The sequence below is a fragment of the Diospyros lotus genome, chromosome 2, assembly GCF_014633365.1.
Source record: "Diospyros lotus cultivar Yz01 chromosome 2, ASM1463336v1, whole genome shotgun sequence".
In the NCBI taxonomy this organism is placed as follows: domain Eukaryota; kingdom Viridiplantae; phylum Streptophyta; class Magnoliopsida; order Ericales; family Ebenaceae; genus Diospyros; species Diospyros lotus.
In genome coordinates this window covers 1986374-2007485 of record NC_068339.1, presented here as the reverse complement: position 1 = coordinate 2007485, position 21112 = coordinate 1986374, and the positions used below count along the sequence as shown (strand labels likewise).

At 32.3% G+C, this 21112-nt stretch overlaps 1 protein-coding gene across 1 annotated transcript; it reads right to left on the bottom strand.

Moving 5' to 3' along the window:
• Window positions 1-1510: 1510 nt before the first annotated feature.
• LOC127795737 (23 kDa jasmonate-induced protein-like) lies at window positions 1511-2230 on the bottom strand. Its single transcript, XM_052327609.1, has 2 exons — window positions 1914-2230; window positions 1511-1780 (listed from the first exon to the last, which is right to left on the bottom strand). The coding sequence occupies exons 1-2, from the start codon at window positions 2186-2188 to the stop codon at window positions 1759-1761; spliced, it is 297 nt and encodes a 98-aa protein (XP_052183569.1). The 5' UTR covers window positions 2189-2230; the 3' UTR covers window positions 1511-1758.
• Between the last annotated feature and the right edge of the window lie 18882 nt (window positions 2231-21112).

Below are 21112 nucleotides of genomic sequence, written 5' to 3'. Positions count from 1 at the left end.
TTTACCTTTTGTTTCAAAGAGTTATTTTGGTCTCTTAGACTTTTTATGTGTCTTTATTTATGACACAACAATACTTATTCTATTATTTATACGGAACAAACTTTTTAATATTTTTATTTTAAATTAAAATTTATTAGGTGAAAAAATATATTTTAGAAAGATAATTTGACAAAATGATTTATTGGATGGCAAAAATTTCGTCTAAAGAATCCGCACATTTAACTTATTCAACACTTACGTTTTTGCTTATAGAATACTATTAACCAAAAAATTACAAAAAAAAAAAAAGATTAAGTAATTTGACAATATTATTAATTAAAAAAATTACTTTTTAAATTTGAATACAAAAATTTAATTAGTAATTTTACATCTCAAAAAAAGAAGGAAGGTATATTTTTAATAATTTTAAAGTATCCATGCGTGATAAATTCGATCCAATTTTCATTGGGGATTGACTTTCAGATCCAATTTCATCCAATTTAAATGTTAAAATGGATTAACTTGCTGTGGAAGAATCAGCAATGCATCACATGCATGCACGTGGTGTAAAAATTGGTGAAAATCTAACAACGTAGGATCTAGCTAGGATGATGAATGATCATAAATTAATAACTAAATGGATCATCCGAACAATTGACGTTGGAATTTGCCTATAACTGAATAATTTTTCGTCCCATTCTAATAAATATTTTATTTAACTCTTAAAAGTCTTAATATGAATGAATGAATAATTTTTCATCACATTCTTTATTGTTGATCTTTGGTTGTGAGACAATCGAAAGCAAACAGAAAGAATCACAACACAGCTTTTGTTCATCTTTGTCGAGACGGTCCTATCACTGGTCCGGCAAAAAGTTTCGAGGTAGGTCAGGCGTGGATAGATTAGGTCTTTGCACATTTGAGGAGGAAGCCTAGTTACTCGAAGTTTGTAGGTTCGGGAATGGCTTTAGACAACTTGGAGGAAGTTGGGAGCTCGACTATAGGTGCATCAGACAATTGGCAGCAACATCATCCATTGAGATACATCTTATAAACACTCTTATGAATTTTTTATTTATATATAGATATATGGATGTTTGATACCGAATCTTGCAAGGTTTGTTTTGCTTGTGCTTTATTTTTTATTTTGAAAAAGTTTTAAACCCCATGTAACCTTGCAAAGATCCACCAAATGTTAGCATTTATCATATTATACGATCATCTTTCAAGAACCAGATAAAATGTTGAACTATAATCATCACATAATATTTTCATAATTTTTAATACCATTTGCTCATATAATCATCATTAATATACTCAAACCAAATACATAATACAACATCTCACACATTACATTATTAACTATGACACCATTAAATTAACATGGCATCTTGCTAATAGCATCCGCACACGCACACACACACAATGATGCTATTAATTATTTGTTGCAAACCTTAACCATTAACACACGATATAGTACATACATGCATCGCCCCCCGCCCTCCACACACACACACATATATATATATATATGGAGAGAGAGAGAGAGAGATCGTTGGCGCTGCATATACATGATGGATGAGCATCTCGACCAAGTCGAAACTTTCTAGTTTGGTTTAATTATTCCCTTGAATATGGCGTCGTCATCATCATCATCTGGCACCACATCGAAAGTGGCTGACAACTTCTCCCACTTTGCCTCGCTGTGGACAGACCCCTGGTTCAACCGTATTAGAATTTCCGGCCAAACATCCTCATTTTCATTTTCATAATGGCCTTTTACCATGATCTCAGTATAAACCTGCAGCATACAAACACACACATCACAAATCCATATATAAAAGATTACGTGTATATATGTGGGTTTATTATATCAACTCAAATCCCAACAACTGGTCGATCGACATGCTATTGAGAGGGGATTTGGAACTTGCCCTGCGTTGTGGGTTATCCCATATATGTTCGACCAAGACATCATCCAATCCCACTCTTGCCCGGCTCCATTCGTGCAGCGATAGACGACAGCGCCGATAGATTGACTGGGGTTTCCAACGCTGCCGTGGTGCAGAAATTCTGCCCACTCGGCAGGTTGAATCTCCTCTGGGTACGGGGTGTTTGGTAGATTGCCACCGTAGTCATGGTGCTTCACAAATTTTATAACGCCAGCAGTTTCATTGTTGATTACAACTTGACTACGAATCAACGCCATTAAACTCCAAGCGAAGCGGGTGATGCTGCTGTGTTGTGTCTCTTCTTGCTTCTTGCCCACTTCTTCCTCTCCGAGGGCATTTATATATAGTGCTTTTAGGGATTAGGTGAGATGGGGTACGGATGGATCATGATTGACGTCCCCGAGGGCCGGCTCAGGTTTGGTGGGGCGGCGATAATTAATTTAGTGACATTTAAAAAATAATAAAAAATATTAAAATTTTCTTTTCTTTTCTTAAAATATAAATTCACTAATTAAATTTTTGTATTTCAGTTTAGAAAATATTTTTTTTTCAATTGTCAATATAGACTAAAGAAAAAGATATGAAAATATAAAAATTGAATAAACAAAAAATATGAAAAGTTTACTATCAAGTTTGTAAATTAAAAATTCATTGATTTATTTTTATTTTTTGTTCTTTAATGTCCAGGTAAATGTAGATTCTTCTTTCTTCAGGTAAAGAATCATTTTATCAAATTGTTCTTCTAAAATAATATCACTTCTTATTTTTTTTCGTTGTGTTATTAATTTACACCTCATTATTCATTGTCTAAAATTAAAAATGATAGATAAATTTAGAAAGTTAGGAACCTTCTCATCTAAATGACATCTCACTATACATTGTCTAATATTGAAAAATGATACATAGACTTTGAGTGTTAGGGGCCCTCCTTGTTCAAATGAAATAAAAAAAAAATTGAATATAAATTAAAAAAAATATAGTAAAAGAGAATTAATAATTTTACATCTCAAAAAATAAAAAATAAATTTTAATTAATTATTAATTTTGGGCCCCTCCTTGGGGCTCTAGAGGCAGGGTATCAATATTTTTTTACAATCGAAACTCTAAACATAACTTCTCGGTGTTTTATGATTTAAATAGCATTTTTTAGAGCACATGATGTGCCGGTGCCACATTAAATACCATGTACTATGTATGATTTTAAATATTAACTAACCACTTCCAATATAATATTAGTCTTTTAAAACTAATTTAATTTTGATATTTGAGGTGATATTCACAATGTCTAATATTATTGTTTATCTTATTAATGTAAAAGCCTAATATATACTGTGATCCCTCAATAATTAGAAAGTATAACATTTGATCTGTGAAGTGTAAAATATCAAAATTAAGTATCTTAACTATTAATTTTTTTAACTTTTTTATTATAATTGAGAGTGAACTGTTATTTACGTCACGTAAGATGTCAAGTCATCTGAAAAAAGTCACGTCATGAAAACATGTTAAATTAGTATTAATATATAAATATGACATATGATTTCTCAACAATCAAAAAATTAATATACTCACGAGTTTATTAGAGACCTCCTCATGTCATATAGCATATGACACACCATCATTTACCATCAGTAACTCACATTGATAAGTTCATACTTGACTAATCAGAATCTCCACCGATAAGTCTAAGGACCAGAAGTCATTTAAGAAGTCCTGTTACCAAATAATCATGTCACATAGTTTTAATATCTTAAAAATAAAATTCTCAAACAAGAAATTTAGGGACTTATTCATATAATAAACTGGAGAGTTTATGAATAATGAACAACTTGTCTTTTATTAATATATACAAATATACAAAAAATATTTTTTTACAAACCTACTGGACATCATCTAAATATAGCATTTGGGAATACTACACTAACAATTTTAAGGTTTTTTATTTTATATAAAATTTAGGTTTTTTTTTTCATTATTTTGGGTATTTTTATAAATTTTTTAGATTTTTTAATGAAATTTAAGTCATTATTATGAATATTTTTAAGTCTTATATAAAATTTAGGTCCTTTTTTTATATTAAATTTGGTCATTTTTTCATATCTGTGACCAAATGTCAATTTTCTTTAATTATTGAGTAACTAATTTTTAATTTTTTTAATTATTGATAGACCAAATATAAAATTTATATAATAGTCTAATCTAATGAGTCTTGCTGACATGACGTTTACTCGTAAAAACTGGCGCATGTGTGCACGTGCTAACTAACCATTACGATAATGATTTAAAACAACATTTTTTTAATAGTTTACATACGAATTGTTGGCATTTTGTAATTCATGGATTAAATACAATATTTTTAAATTATTGAGGGGTCTTCATATGTGTTAATCCTAATATAAATATATAAATACATTATACATTAATAAAAAATGTTGTATCAAGTGTCAAAATAGAGTGTTCATGTAACATTTTTATTTTTAAAAGAAATAATGCTAATTGTTGTTTTAAGTCACAGATACCAATCAAACCTCAATCGAAGGCACACCGAGCATGGACGGAGATAAAAGGAAAAAGAACGAAACTTTCTCTTTTTTTTTCCTATACCTAGAACTGATCCGCCGTATTGAGAAAGCATAACAGTCACCCACCAGGTAAGGAAAGGATGAGACCAGTGGCGGATTCGGGGGGGTGGGGTGGGGTGGGGTGGGGGGTTGGCACGTGCTGAAGCTCGTGCCAGCCTCAACCCAAATATCAAATATATATATATATATATATATAAAAGCTCACAGAGTCTCTTGGAATTGAACCGTGGCAAGCCCCGCCACCGCCCGGCCCCTTGGATCCGCCCTTTGATGAGACCCTATTTCCAATTCCTCCTCCGCTCGAACCTTGCTAGTTGAGTTAATACTTGCGTTCGCTTCTCGTTTGACATATGATAAATCAATATCAATAATAATTATCTTTGGTCAAAATTTATATAAGTTTAAAACTACATTATTAAATGAAAATTTAAGAATATAGTTTTAAACTATAATTATGTTTGACACGTTTAAAAAAAATATGTTTTAAAAGCATATTTATTAATAATAAAAATGTGTCTTAAAGTGCATAGTGAATGAAAATTTAAAACTATATTATTAAATGAAATTATATTATTAAATCAAATTTTGTGTATATGCAAAGGCCACTGGTTTCTTAACTCCATTATTGGATACTTTTTTTCTCTTTTCTCGTTTGTCATCTTTTAAGTGTTGGTAAAAGAACGCTTTGTTCTTTTTAAATTTAAAAAAAATTAATAGGACACAAATTAAATATTATATTTGGACCCTATTCATCAAACCAAACCAAGCCTGGGCTAGTTCAAAAGGCACAATGACAACTCGACTCTCGATCCAATCTCGACTCATGACCCAAGATCATCCAATCTCGACCCGATCTTGGCCCTATACTAGTCTACAACAACTATTATTAAATTATATACCAGGCACTCTCACGCTTACTCCAGATCCTATTATCATTAATGATAGATCCTATTTTCATTAATGGTAGATCACATCCATATTTAATGAAGGTTCAGTTGGCACCATGCCATCGTCACGGAGCCCCCTCGACGCCTGATATCAAGTCTCATCACTCTGCAATGCTCGATACAAGCATGCATGCAGGAGGACCTCTCATCATTTTATATAAACCAGCTTTATTAAGAGTCCAGCTATGTTCTTTTCTACCCTACCTATACTCTACCAATTTACTTATTTACTTACTTGAGCGTCAGAGTGTTTTGAGGTGCCAGCTACCCTCGATGGATTGATCGTCGGAGCTCGTTCCTTGTTGCTGCAAGCCCACACTCGACCATCCCTTTGGGTCGAAAGGAACAATATTATTTACATAATAAACAAATAAAAATGATATAAAAGATATTTTAGCTTATTATAATAGCTAATTTGAAAATTAATCAAGCGTTTTTTAAATTAACAAAAAAAGGAACCATCAGCATTATTATATTGAATTTCCTTGCTTTTATTTATATTTAAAGTAACTATCGAAGAGTGTGAAGACGACGTGTACAAATTTATCCATTCATGTATTATAGTTCTTAGCATTTCTCACATTTTTTCTATTGTCCCTCTGTCCCTATCCCTATCCTAAGATTGAAATTAATATTTCCCGTCAAGAATTGAGAAGTTTCTGCATAATTCCTAATATTATTTATTAGCAAAATGTCATGCCATGTTTAATGTATTATCGTATTACATATTTAGTTTGAATATATTAATGATGCTTAAATCATAAGAACCTTCTACCATTAACAAATATTTAATTTTAATCATAACTAGTAAGTGAAGACAGATAGGAAACGGCTTCGGTGTTGCCCAACAGCCGCCACACGCTTTCTATATTCTATATTCCAACCGCTTTGTCATTTTATGCATGTGCGTGTTGAGGGATTATTCCACCACCAGTAGGGTATCATTAAATTTTTATAATCGCAACTCTAAACATTACTTCACTTTGTGTTTCATGATTTAAATAGCATTTGTTAGGTCACATGATGTGTTGGTGTCACGTTAAATATCATATATTATGTATGATTTTAAACACTAAGTAACTACTTCTAATATAATATTAGTCACTTCAAACTAATTTAATTTTGATATTTGAGGTGATATTCGGGATGTTTAATATTATTTATCATATTAATATAAAAATCTAATATACACTGTGATCTCTGAAAAGTATAGCATTTAATTCCTGAATTACAAAATATTAAAATTCAGTATTTAATTATTAAAAATTATTATTTTAAATTCTTATTGTAACTAAAAAATAAACATAACAGTTATTTAGGTCATGTACGATGGCATGTCTAGGGGTGCAATCGGTTATAACCGAACCAAATCGTCTAAAAATTACTAATCGAACCAAACTGACAAACCTATAATAATTGAACTGAACCTAACTGACCAACCCCACTAACCAAAAACTAAACACATGATAACCGAACCAAATTGAAAATTGAACTAACCTAGAATACCGAAAAGACTGAACATCTGTTATCACCGGCCATTAGGTGGTCGGTTGGTGATTCTAATGATCAGAACTGATCATTGAATTCTCTCAACCACAATGATTCATATATCCAAAAATAAGTTTGATCGAACGGTTGATTTTTTATAGATCTAAAAATCTATAGTTGAAAAATTCTCACATTTCTGGAAAAATAGAAGTTGCAAAGTAAAAAACATATCGAAGGGTGAGCACGGTGGTGCAAATCGAAGGAGAAAGAGATACACCCGTAGGCGTTGAAGTTGGCGTTGTTGTGTCGGAGGTCCAAGTCGGGCGTTAGAGCGGAAGCGTCGGATGTGGTTGCTTCAACGGAAACAACAATCGGCATTGGAGACGATGGGGGCCGAGCAAACGGAAGGACCAAGGATCAGTTCGATCTTTCTGCCTTCTGGGTCTTCTCAGTCTTCTCTCTGATCTATCGTCTACGAAGCCTTGAAGTCAAAGAGCCTTCGTCTTCGTCTTTGCCATCTGCGACAGCAAGGAATGGTGGAGGGAGATCTGGGATGAAAATGAAATGGTGAGAGAGAGAGAGAGAAAGAAAGAAAGAGAGAGAGAAAGAGACGAAGAGAAGGATGAAGCAATGGTGGATGGATATCTGGGGACTTGGGGTGTCGCGCCTATGTGAGAGAGGGGGGGTTCACGGTTCAATTCCCAGGGAGGGTTTTTTTACCCTCCACGGTTTGGTTCAGTTCGATTTTTGATTATTTTGAAAATGAAATGGTGAGAGAGAGAGAGAGAGAGAGAGAGAGAGAGAGAGAGAGAGAGAGAGGAAGAGAAGGATGAAGTGATGGTGGAGGGAGATTTGGGGACTTGGGGTGCCGTGCCCATGTGAGAGAGGGGGGTTCACGGTTCAGTTCCCGGGGAGGGGTTTTTACCCTCCACGGTTTGGTTCGATTCGATTTTTGATTATTTTGCCAAAATAATCGAGCTGAACTGACTAACTAATATTTTGCTAAATGAGTAATCGAAATCGAACTAATTATTATGGCTAACCGAACTTAACCGATCGATTTGGTTCGATTAAATTGATTTACTGAATTTTTTGCACACCCCTAAGCCTGTCACACAGAAAAAGTCATATCAAAGAAACATGTTAGATTAATCTTAATATATAAATATGACATTTAGTTCCTCAATAATTAAAAAAAAAAAATTGACATTTGATCCTATGAAAAAAAAACCTAAAATTCAAAAAAAAAGATCCTAAAATATTAAAAAACTAAAAATTTCATTAAAAATACATACATAATCTAAAAGGAATAAATTTTATAAAATGATCCACAAATTTTATAAAAAAAAAAGAGCTAAAAGTATTCAAAAAAAAATACCTTGATTTCTTTTAAAAAAACCTAAAAATTTGATAAAAAAAATATCTAAGACTAATAAAAAGTGCTAAATTTCATGAAAAAGACCTGAAAATATTCAAAAAGACCTAAATTTCATAAAAAAAAAAAAAGGACCTCAAACTATTCTTAAAAAATAACTAAATTTCATCTAAAGACCTAAAAATTTCATAAAGAAGACCAAAAATATTAAAAAAAAGACCTAGAAATGTTATTAAAGGTCCCAAAAAATAAAAAAAAACCTTAATTTAATTTTATATTTAATAGAAAGACGTGAATTTTATTTTATATGTTTTATTTAAGTATTTTTATTATTTTGAGGTCTTTTTAATTAAATTTTTAGGTCTTTTTAAAAATATTTTAGCTCTTTTTTTATGAAATTTGTGAAGGAATTCTCATATAGTGGTGCAGGTAAAATAAAAATTTTTATGTGCATCAAATATACATAGTAGAAGCAATAAATACATACACCATACACAACTTGAATATTTAAACAACGCATAATCTCATCATGTAAAATACAATAAATCAATATTTGATGTCCAATGTCAAGTTTGGGAATAGAAATTATTTTTGTACTAAGGCCAAATCCACTTCATGCTGTGGTGGTCCTAGCATGTCCACACCTAGCGTGCAGTCTAGTATCACTCTGTGCATATTTTCTCATGCTAGACCAAGGATTCTGTACCACCAGCACTCGTGTGTTAATTCCTTGTGTGACAATCACACACTTGCAATTTCACAAAAGCAAAGCAAAAATTAGCTGAAGTAAAAGTTACAAAGAGAACAGAAGAAGTCAAGCTGAATTACTACCTCTGTAATTCTAATTCACGTCCAATTTCACTGCCCAACCTTTCCCCGTGCCTCTCCAATTTCATACCACATGGAACATAATTGGCAAGGTTGAGGCGTGATATTTTACTCTTATGTTTGGGTTTTGTTGATAAAAAATAATTTGTACAATTTGTTTTATACTCTAAGGCAGTGTTTGTTAATAAGATATAGATTAGAAAAAGTAGGGTTTGAAAAGTATCTCAAATAAAAATATTTTTCATTGTATTTGTTAAATTTATTTGGAAATAAGTCATGTGACTTCTTATTTTTAACTTTCTAGATAAATTTATCTCCCCACCCCCTTCGAATAAGTTATCTCGATGTAACCTTATTTTACTCATTTTAACAAACGCTACCTAAGTCAATGTTTTTCTATACAAATCAATTTCAAATATTTTGCTAAAATGAACATCAATTTCTTTAAATAAACTATGTATTTATACATACATATTTTAAATAGAGATTTGCAAAAATGAGTACTATGATGATTTAAAAAAAAAAAATAGTTTTGAACCGTTGATCAAAATGAAGCAAAAATTTTCAAAGGCAAAAGATCATCTATTGATCGATTCTAGGAAACTTGTTGACTATTTTGTTATTTTAGTATAAGCTGTCGACAGATTGGATAAGATTGTCGACCTTTTTGATTGGTATGCTTATGGCTGTCGACTGGCAGAATGCTTGCTTTTGACGAATTAGAATTTGCCTTACATTTGTTGATTGTTTTGTTATAATATGTCGACTAACAGAATGCTTGCATAAGAAAGTATCAATAGTTCATCATAGATTATTGGCCAATTTTTAAATTTAAGCTAACCTATCGACCAATTCCTTGAATTTGTCAACCGTTTCTTTATCAGATGCTTCTAACGGCTAGTTTAACAACTTACTCAAGATGCTCCACCTACCACCAACGACTATCTTTTTGAAAGAGCTTGTCAAGTACTATAAATGGAGGGCAAATGAATGATTCAAGACAACCAAGTGATCATATTACAAGCTCTCGAGTGCTCATTCACTTTGTGCTTCATTATTCTATTTATTTTTCTCTCTAGGACTTTTCATTCTCTTTATAAAATTTATTTTTGAGCCTTACATTTATTTTTAAGAGATTTTTGTATCTAAGATATTCACCTCTTAGAATTTATTCTCTTTAAAATCTCTTGCATTACCTATCTTGCTGCTAGAGGGCCTGCATTGATTCTAAGAGGTCGTATTACCTAGCTTGTTGCTAGAGGGCTTATTTTTTTAAGTAAGAAGTTGTATTTCCTATCTTGTTGCTAGAGAACCTACTTGTCAAAGTAGAAGGCTTGCAATTTCTAGCAGTTTATACTAGAGGATTTATCCGATGTGATAAGAGGTTTTTAGTGAATTGCTTGAAAATTCTCAGTGAAGAGTAAAGGGAATGGATTAGGTTTGGTTTAAATCGAACCACTATAAATCGTTGGTGTCTCTCTATTGCATTTATTCTTAGATTCATTTATTGTGTCGAGTATTTCTCAAAGGAATTTCAAGCATTGGTTTTAAAAACACATTTTTAAGCAAAAAAATCTTCAAATTTAATCAATTTTTAAAATAACCCAATTCACCCCCTCTTGGGTTTTAGTGCCATTCCTATACATTTATAACAAGGCGACACCAAAAGTTGACTCTCATGGCCTAGCGAGTCGACTACCGAAGCAGTTGACTCCCAAAGCTAAAGCAATCGACTCTTAGTGCTCCAGCAAGTCAACCTTTGACCTACTACCATTATTAATACTTAATGACATATCTAAGACACAATGAGTACTTAGTGCGATACCAGACACATCACTATATGGTATGTGACTTTCGAGGTTCACTGTCCGCTAGCAAACAGATAGCACCAAAACCCATTTGGCATCGGACAACACCTTGACCCATCACAAGGATCTTTCCATATCTCGGTGATGATCTAAGAGTTCTTGAGAAGAGCCTAGCAATAGTTCAGGATAACATAAAAGATAGTGAAGTCTCACTTCAAATGAACCTATTACAATTGACAATTACCGTGTGCTATAATCCTTCCATCACCTAACGTTCAGATTGAGCGAAAGTGATGATACGATAAATTCACAAACTTAGTAACTATGTGTTAAATCTTATTAGTATGATGAGGTGATACTTCAAGAAACATCTTTCTTGATAATCAATTTGTCCTAGCTAGGGACTGTCTTATTACACTAACAATAAACCACATAGGACATTCACCTCATTAATGATGATAAGGGCAACAAATCCTATCCTTGAACACCTACTTTCATATATCAACAATACAAAACCACATAAATGAATCTCTTCACATTACAATTAGATGGTGCGGCCCATTAACAAATCCTGCATATCAATACACAAAACAACTATATTAGTTCAAATCTAAGGATCAACTATAGTATTGCATCTTGACTACATGACCATTATCCATAATATCACATGGTTGGTTATCCGTGTCATGTTTGTTGAGCCAACTTACTCATATTAATTAAGTTTTAATAATTAACAAAAATAGTACTTTTAAATATACTAATTGTAGTATCAAATTATTTTTAATTAATATATAAAATATTTTTTCATAGTATATGTATTACCAAAAATATTATTTTCCATTAAAATTATTTTCAAGTAAATTAAAAATTTATTTAAAATTATTTTTACCATTGCTACAATGAATTAGACCGTTAAACAATGACACTAGCTACAGTAATTTTCAAGATATCTATAAATATCCCCAAACTCATTTTAAAGATCATTCACTGCACATATTACATATCCAAAGCAATCAAAAGATGCCAAATACTCTCAAGCTAATACTTAAACAATCTGAGACTTTCAAAACATTATTACATATTAATTGTAGAGTTACAAGGCAATAGGAGAGAAAGATTTTTAAGTTTACTCTAAATTCTCCATTAAATCCGAGATCACCAATTTATTTATTTATTTAAATATTATTACATTGTATAATTTGTGATTAATTGCTTATTTATTTGTGTCCAAGTGTGGATAATTTAAATGTTTACTTATTTAAATATTTAAATTATTCATAAACATTTAAACTATCGTTGTGGAATGAATAGATTTCCTAGAATTGTTAAAATCTAGGTGAATATAGTTTCCACGGTAAAATAGGGTGAAAATCTTGGTATAATAGTTGCGTAGAACATGTTGTAATCTATGTGTGTATCTAGTTTTCAAAGTGACCTAGCTAGTGTGAAAATTTTGGTGAATTTGGTTTAGTGGAACCCCAATGGTAGTTAGATTTTGGGAGAGTGGACTGTGTGTGTGGATACACTCAACCACTTAAAATTGCGTACTGTCTTATTTCATTTATTTTTGTTATATCTTGCGGCTTGCATTTATTATTAATCTCAAACATCATTTATTTTATTTATTAAATATATATTTAATAAAATCATTAATTAAGAATATTTATTAAAATCAAGAAAAAATTTAATCACTCAATTCACCCTCCTCTTGAGTGGCCATACTTTAAGAGATCGACAACATTCAATGCGTTATTCTCCAACAACCCCTCACGAGTTTACTAGAGACATCCCTATGTCATATGGCATATAATATTGCACCATCCCTTACCATCAGTAACTCATACTAATTAAGGGTAGTAAACTACATATTAGTTAATACTTGACTAATGAGAGTCCCCACCAATAAGTTTAAGAATCAGGAATCATTTAAGAAGTCTTGTTACCAGATATAATCATGTCATATAGTCTTAACATATTAAGAATAAGATTTTTAAATAAGAGATCTAGAAACTCATTCATATAACAAACTAGAGAATTTATGACTAACGAACAATTTGTATTTTATTAATATATACAAAAATACATCATCTAAATCTAGGATTAGGGCATATTATATTAACAATTTGTAGGGTTTTCTTTATATAAAATTTAGGCATTTCTTTGATTATTTTTAGGTATTTTTATGAAATTTTTATATTTTTATTGAAATTTAGGTTATTTTTATGAATATTTTTAGGTCTTGTATGAAATTTAGGTTTTTTTTATTATTAAATTTGGTCATTTTTTCATATTAGTGACCAAATGTTATTTTTTTTTAATTATTGAGGAACCAAATTTCATTTTTTTTAATTGTTGAGAGATCAAATCTAATATTTAGTATTAGTCTAATCTGATGTGTTTTACTGACATGATGTTTACTTGCAAAAACGGTTGCATGTGTGCACAAGCTAATGAGCCATCATGATAAGAATTTAAAATAATATTTTTTTAATATTTCAGATACCTATTGTTGACGTTTTGTACTTTATGAATTAAACGTTGTATTTTTAAACTGTTGAGAGCTCTCCAGATGTGTTAAGCCTAATATAAATATATAAATGTATTAATAAAAAATGTCACATCAAGTGTCAAAATAGAGCATTCATGTAAGATTTTTATTTTTAAATGAAGTAATGCTAATTGTTGTTTTTAGTCATAGATACCACTCAAACCTCAATCGAAGGCATACCAAGCATAAACAGAGATAAAAGGAAAAAGAACGAAATCTTCCTTTTTCTTATACCCAAAACTTGCTCCACTGTATTGAGAAAGCATGACAGTCGCCCACCAGGTAAGAAAAGAAGGTCGAGACCCTGTTTCCAATTCCAAGTCTTCCACTCGAACCTTGTTAATTGAGTTTATACTTCCGTTCGTTTATCCTTTGACATATGATAAGTCAATATCAATAATAATAATTTCTGATCAAAATTTATATAAGTTTAAAACTATATTATTAAATGAAAATTTAATAATATAGTTTTACACTACGATTATCTTTGACACATTTTAAAAATTATAATTATGTTTGACACATTTTAAAAAATTGTGTCATAAAATGCATTTTTACTAATAATAAAAATGTGTTTTAAAGTGCATAGTGAATGGAAATTTAAAACTATATTATTAAATCAAAATTTATGTATATGCAAAGGACACTGGCTTCTTAACTCCATTATTGGATACTTTTTTTTCTCTTTTCTCGTTTGTCATCTTCTAGGTGTTGGTGAAAGGACGCTTTATTCTTTTTAAATTTAAAAAAAGGTTAATAGGACACGCATTAATATTGATGTATTATATTATTTACATATTAAACAAATGAAAATGATATAAGAAAAATATATTTTAGCTTATTAATTTCAGAATTAAAATTAATTAAGTGTTTATTAAATTAACAAAAAAAAGGAACCATCAGCACAATTATATTGAATTTCTTTGCTTTTGTTTATATCTGAAGTAACTATCGAAGAGTGAGAAGACGTGTACAAATTTATCCATTCATATCTTATATCTTCTTAGCATTTCTCACATGTTTTCTATTGTCCCTTTTGTCTCCGTCCCTGTCCCTATCCCTATCACTATCCTTATCCTAAGATTACAATTAATATTTTTCGTCAAGACTTTGAGAAGTTTCTGCATGACTCTTAAACATTATTTATTAATAAAATGACATGCCATATTTAACGATATCATCAATAATAATATAATATATGAGATGCTGTCGTATTACATATTTAATTTGAAAATATTAATAATGTTTAAATCATAAGTCCCTCTCTTATTAAAAAATATTTAATTTAAATCATAAGGGCTATTAAGTGAAGACAGATAGGAGATGGCTTTGGTGTTGCCCAACAGCCGCCACACGCTTTCTATATTCTATATTTCAACCACTCTGTTATGTTATGCATGCAAGTGTTATGGGATTAGGTTAGATGGTGTACGGATGGATCATGATTGATGTTCCCCTCATTGATGGAATATCCCACCACCACTAGGGTATCAATAATTTTTTGCAATGGCAAACCTAAACATAACTTCACTTGGTATTTTATGATTTAAATAGTATTTGTTAGAGCACATAAACACGTATTATATATGATTTTAAATACTAACTAACCACATCTAATATAATATTATTTTTTTAAAACTAATTTAATTTTAATATTTGAGGTGATATTTGCTATGTCTAGTATTATTTATGATATTAATATAAAAGTCTAATATATACTGTGATCCCTCAATAATTAAAAAGTATAGCATTTAATCTTTGAAGTGTAAAATGTCAAAATTCAGTATTTTAATTATTAAAAATTATTTTTTAAAATTTTTATCTTAACTAAAAATAAACGAAACTGTTATTTATGTCACCTAAGATGTCATGTCATATAAAAAAAAATCACATCAAGAAAATATGTTAGATTAGCCTTAATATATAAATATGGCATTTGGTTCCTCAACAATAAATTTTTTTTGACATTTAGTCCTTGTTAGAAACAAAGACCTAATTTCATGAAAAAACCTAAAAATTTGAAAAACAAATTATCTAAATTTCATTAAAAACTAAAAATTTCATTAAAAATACCTAAAATAATCTAAAAAGCATAAATTTTATAAAATGATCCACAAATTTAATAAAAAAAAGGCCTAAAAGTATTAAAAAAATGATCTAGATTTCTTTAAAATACCTAAAAATTTCATAAAAAGATCTAAAAATAATAAAAAGTGCTAAATTTCATAAAAAAGGACCCAAAACTATTAAATTGACTAAATTTCATAAAACAAAGACCTAAAAATATTCAAAAAAACCCTAAATTTTATAAAAAAAAAACCTAAAAATTCAGTAAAGATGACCTAAAATATTAAAAAAAAGACTTTCAAATTTTATTAAAAGTACTAAAAATAATAAAAAAAAAAACCTTAATTTCATTTTATATTTCATAGGAAGGCCTAAATTTCATTTTAATTGTTTTATATAGGTCTTTTTTGAAATTTAGGTAATTTTTTTTGAATATTTTTAGATATTTTTTATGAAAATTTTAAATTTTTTTAATAAAATTTAGGCTATTTTTATGAATAATTTCAATGCCTGCCAACAAGTCGAGCTCTTGAAAAAAGGAATGGGGCATTGGTGTCTCTACTCTTTGCCTGAATTACAATGCAACTGGTGATTCTATTACAGATATAACCAGCCATAACTAATATGGCCATCTGTATTGTAGTGGCCCACTACCGGATAGTCCCGCTAGCATAGGATATCCGAAAGGAGGTCATCACAAGTGTGATATAGAACAATAACATATAACACCATAATACTATCCTTAGATAAACTCAGCGGAAGCTAACATAAAGGTTTACAACATCTTAGACCATAGTCTAAACAAAATGAAATACAAGGGCACTAACAAATTTTACAACATAAAATTTCCTCACACTTGCCCTCATCACAAATGCTAACATAGACCATCTAATTTGGAAGGTCTCTGTACACTTCTAACCCTGGGCTTTAGCCCCACTGGGCTCGCCCTCAACCACTGCTCTACTTGTACCTGGAATGACATGAGAGTAAACAAGGTGAGCCACAAGGCTCAGCAAGTGTATTTATAAAGCATGGAGATATAGAATCAAAGGTAGGGATAATCAAGATAGAATAAACAACTCTATGAGGAGATATTAGTATAACGCGACTCATAAGTTCTCGGTTTACATTAATTTCCCATGCCGTGATTATTACATATATTATGCACTCGTTCCCATGCTCATGCATATGCACCAATAGTAGGGAATTTTTTTCTGCATAATTCTCAAGGCTCTCACGGCCTATATATATATATCCATTCATGAATATACATGCATCAGGAAAATACATCAACAAATGATAACAATTTGAGCCACGCCTTCTGGGTTGATGGCCACCTCACCCGCGTCAAGCGCTCATAGGATATCCTTTCTCATCCACGGACTTAGCCGTTGCGCAAAATAATAGGTGCGCAAATTAGTATAATCATGCATCACATATGCATATCCCCATTTCATGTCAATCCTCAATGATTAAGAAAAATATCAAATCATGCTTAACATGCACAATTACATAAATTAAAGTGTGCACTATCTTATGATCACAGGGTAAATTTTAATACATTTATTGACTCATACTTATAGAAATGCCCAAACCAATATTTACGGTATATTTTTACCCCAATGATAATCGCAAGGAATCAAAATTTATACATGCAAGAAACACTAAATCTTGCATGACACTAGACCCTAATGAATAAATGTCATTCCTTAAGAAATATAGGGTGACACAAAACCCTGTTTAGATTTTTGCAATGTTCAACAAGAAAACGAATTAATATTGCAAGATTTATCGAAATAAGGAAAATAAAACCCTTTTATCCAACAATGAGGGTTATCAAGAATAATTCAAAAAAATAATGGAAGAACTATACAAAAATCATAATTTTAAACGTAGGAAGGATAGACTACATAGGAAGAGTTGAATAACAACATATTTCAGAAATTTCCAGATTTCAAGCATATTTTCAAAAATCCAATCTGGGCTCAATATTTGGTCAAATACCACAAACGATATACCAAATCAAAGCCTAATGAGTCTAGTTTCTGGAACATCAACTGGATTTGAAATCGGAAATAACCACAAGGAGATATTCCACAAAAACCGAAACAAGGCAGAATTTGTAACAGTAATTTATAGAATTCTACATAGAATTCAACAAGGTTGTTATGGGTACAAATCATAACCAAAAATTTCAAATCTTATACCGAATCGAAGCCCATGAAGTCTATTTTATATAAAAATAAATGGATCACAATTTGGATATAACCACAGAGCATTATACCCCAAAAACCGAAGCAAGAACAGATTATTCAAAAATAGAGCAGAAAATTTCCAGATTCTGGGCAAGAATTTACAAGGATACTGTAGGCTCAAAACACAGCCAAAAATTCTAAAAAATTTACCAAATGAAGATTATCAAGTCTAGTTTATACAGAAACAAACGGAACTTGAATCGGATATAACCACAGAGAGTTATACCCTAAAGAGTACAACAAGGTCAGTTTACTCGAAAGCAGTAAAATTTCCAGATCTTAGCAGGGATTTACAAGGCTATAACATGATCAAATATTAGTCAAAAAATTCGATTCTTGTGTCTAGAATGAAGCTTAAGATGTCTAGTTTACAACCCAACAAACGGATCTCAATTTGGATATAAACACAAGGAGTTATAGACCAAAGAACATAACATGGTCAGTGAATCCGAGAATAAGAATTTAAGAGCAACAACTTAAAAATGAAGGAAACAAGCCTTCTAAGATGGAAACAAGGTTGAAGAACTTGCATTAAAATATAATCAAGAGAAGAAGAACTTACACAATCATAAGGAGAAGAAGAAGAAGAAGATCTTGAATTTGAAACAAGAAGGAAGGGAACTTGCCTTAGATGGTTGCAAATCCAAAGAGATGAAGACACCCCCTTGAAATTGAAAATTCCATAGTCTCCACTTAAAGCTTCAATGAAGAAGAACAATGGAGGAAGAAGAGACAATCGGGAGAGGGAGAAGAAGAAGGGAACAAGAAAGTAAGAAGAAGAAAATGAGGGAAAAAATGTGGGAGACTTGTCTCCCAACTCCTTTCAATCCATCTCCCTTTTAATTTTCTCTAATTTGCCCTTCATACTAACACACACAATTCACATATCTCTTACCCATTTTGGTCATTTTATCATTTTCTTAATCTTTTTTCTTTTTAATTAAGATACCATTCTCTATGCCCATGGCCCAAGCCCAAGTCAAAATATATAGCCCAAGCCCAAGTCAAAATATATGGCCCAATCCAATTTAAGGCCCAATGCACTTTTCTTGAGATTTGGGTTCAACCCAATTCATTTACACTTAAGATTTAATTATTTATCAATGGTCTAATTCAAATAAGGCCCAAACCCATTTAGCCCACAACTTTGAGACTTTTTCACACCAAATATTATTTTCATTAATTTACCCCCATTACCAACTCATATAATATTTTTAACAATTAATTAATAAAGGCAACAACTCTAATGTGCAAACTAAAATACCCATAACACCTAGACCCACTAACGGGTCGTTACAGTTTCTCCCCCCCTTAAGGGAATTTGGTCCCCCAAATTCATACCTAGTCAGTCAAATAGCCGGGGAAAGCGACGTATCATCTCATTCTCGAGCTCCTAAGTAGCCTCATCTGGAGGATGACGTAGCCACTAGACTTTAACAAACGGAATTGACCGATTTCGCAACACTTTTTCTTTTCGCTCCAAAATGCTAACAGGCATTTCTTCATATGAAGCATCCTCTCTAACCTCTAAATCTCGATAATCTATCACGTGTTGGGGGTTTGACACATATTTCCTCAATACAGATACATGAAAAACATTGTGCATCCCTAACAACTGAGGAAGTAACGTTAACTTGTAAACCAAGGATCCATTTTCTCCAAAATCTCAAACGGCCCGATATAGTGAGGATTGAGTTTCCCCAAAACTCCAAATTAGCACGCACCTATCATGGCACTACCCTAGTCCATACCTCGAGCTTAACGAGATATTCACCACACCACTCTCCTAACTAGGAATTATTTCATGTTCAACAAAGATAATGAGACTTTTCTTACTATCCGACGTCACTTGCCAACTGGGGTCACTTCCCTTACCTAATTACCAACCTAGCCTCAATCATCTTTGTTTAAGCTACAATCTTCATATTTTCAGACTTATCGGGCTACCTCGATATTCGTGCCTTACATTGAAATAAGCGCATCATCTTGATTTGCGTGTTAACTTCAAAATTTGCACAAGTCACTTCATCTTAAGTCCCGAAGCACCTTTGACTGAGCCTCAAAGCACTTCCTTGGTATGTGTGCCTTGACCTTGAAACGCATGCAAATTCTCGATTCTCGTGCATCACCTCAATTCTGGTGCACTATCTCGATTTTTTTGTGCACCGTCTCAAAACACGTGCCCGAACCCTTTTTTTTTTTTTTTTCCAAAATCTTTGAAATATTAGTAAATCTCCATTTCCTATTTTCTAGGGATTTTTTTTTTATATATATATATATTTTAAGGATTTTCTGGTATATATATTATATATATATTTATATATATATATTTTTTTACATATATATTATTATATATATATATTTTTTATTTCTCCTTCCTTCTCATTCTTCTCCCGAATTCCCTTCTTCTTCCTTCTTCCTTCTTCTTTCCTCTTCTGCAATGCACAATTAGGGCAACAGCCACCGTGCACCGCCTCCATCGGCCGTCTCCACCATAGCCATCGCAGCACCTGCGTAACCAGCAACCGCAAGCCACCGCGTGACTTCCTCATGCCCTAGCCGCCGATCACCATCTTCTTCTTCCTCTTCCTCTTCTCTGCAACTCACAAATCGGCCAATCAGCAACCGACCGCGAGCCTCGCCACCACCTCCGACGACCGCCATCGCCAGCTCGGCAACCACCCCAGCGTTGCATCACCATCAGCCACAAGCCATCGCTTGGCTTCCTCACGCCTAGTCACGGATCACTAGCTCCTCCCAACCATCACTGCCGGCACAATCGGCCGACACCTTGGCCAGATCCGGTCACGCAGTCACCGCTGCTTACTCCCTCGCACAGCCGTCGGCCCTTGCTCGGCTTCCCTCAGCCGCCACAGCGACCCTCGTCGCCTCTGCAACTGCTGTCATATCGGGGTCGATTCGACCCAATCGGTCTGACCCGACTGGACTCGGCACAAACCGACCCGATCTAACTCGGCCCGACCCGACCAGATCCGACTCGGCCCGACCCGACCAGATCCGACTCGGCCTGACCCGACCCGATCCAACTCGGCCTGACCCGACCCGATCCAACTCGGCCTGACCCGACCCGATCCAACTCGGCCCGACCCGACCGGACTTGATCCGCTTCAGGTTTGACCCACTAGATCTGACCCCTATCTAATTTGACTTATCAGATTAGATCTAACCCATATCTGATTTGATCCATTCAATTAGATCTAACACATATCTGATTTGCTTAGATCTAACCAAATCCATATCTATCATGCCAAGGCACAACACA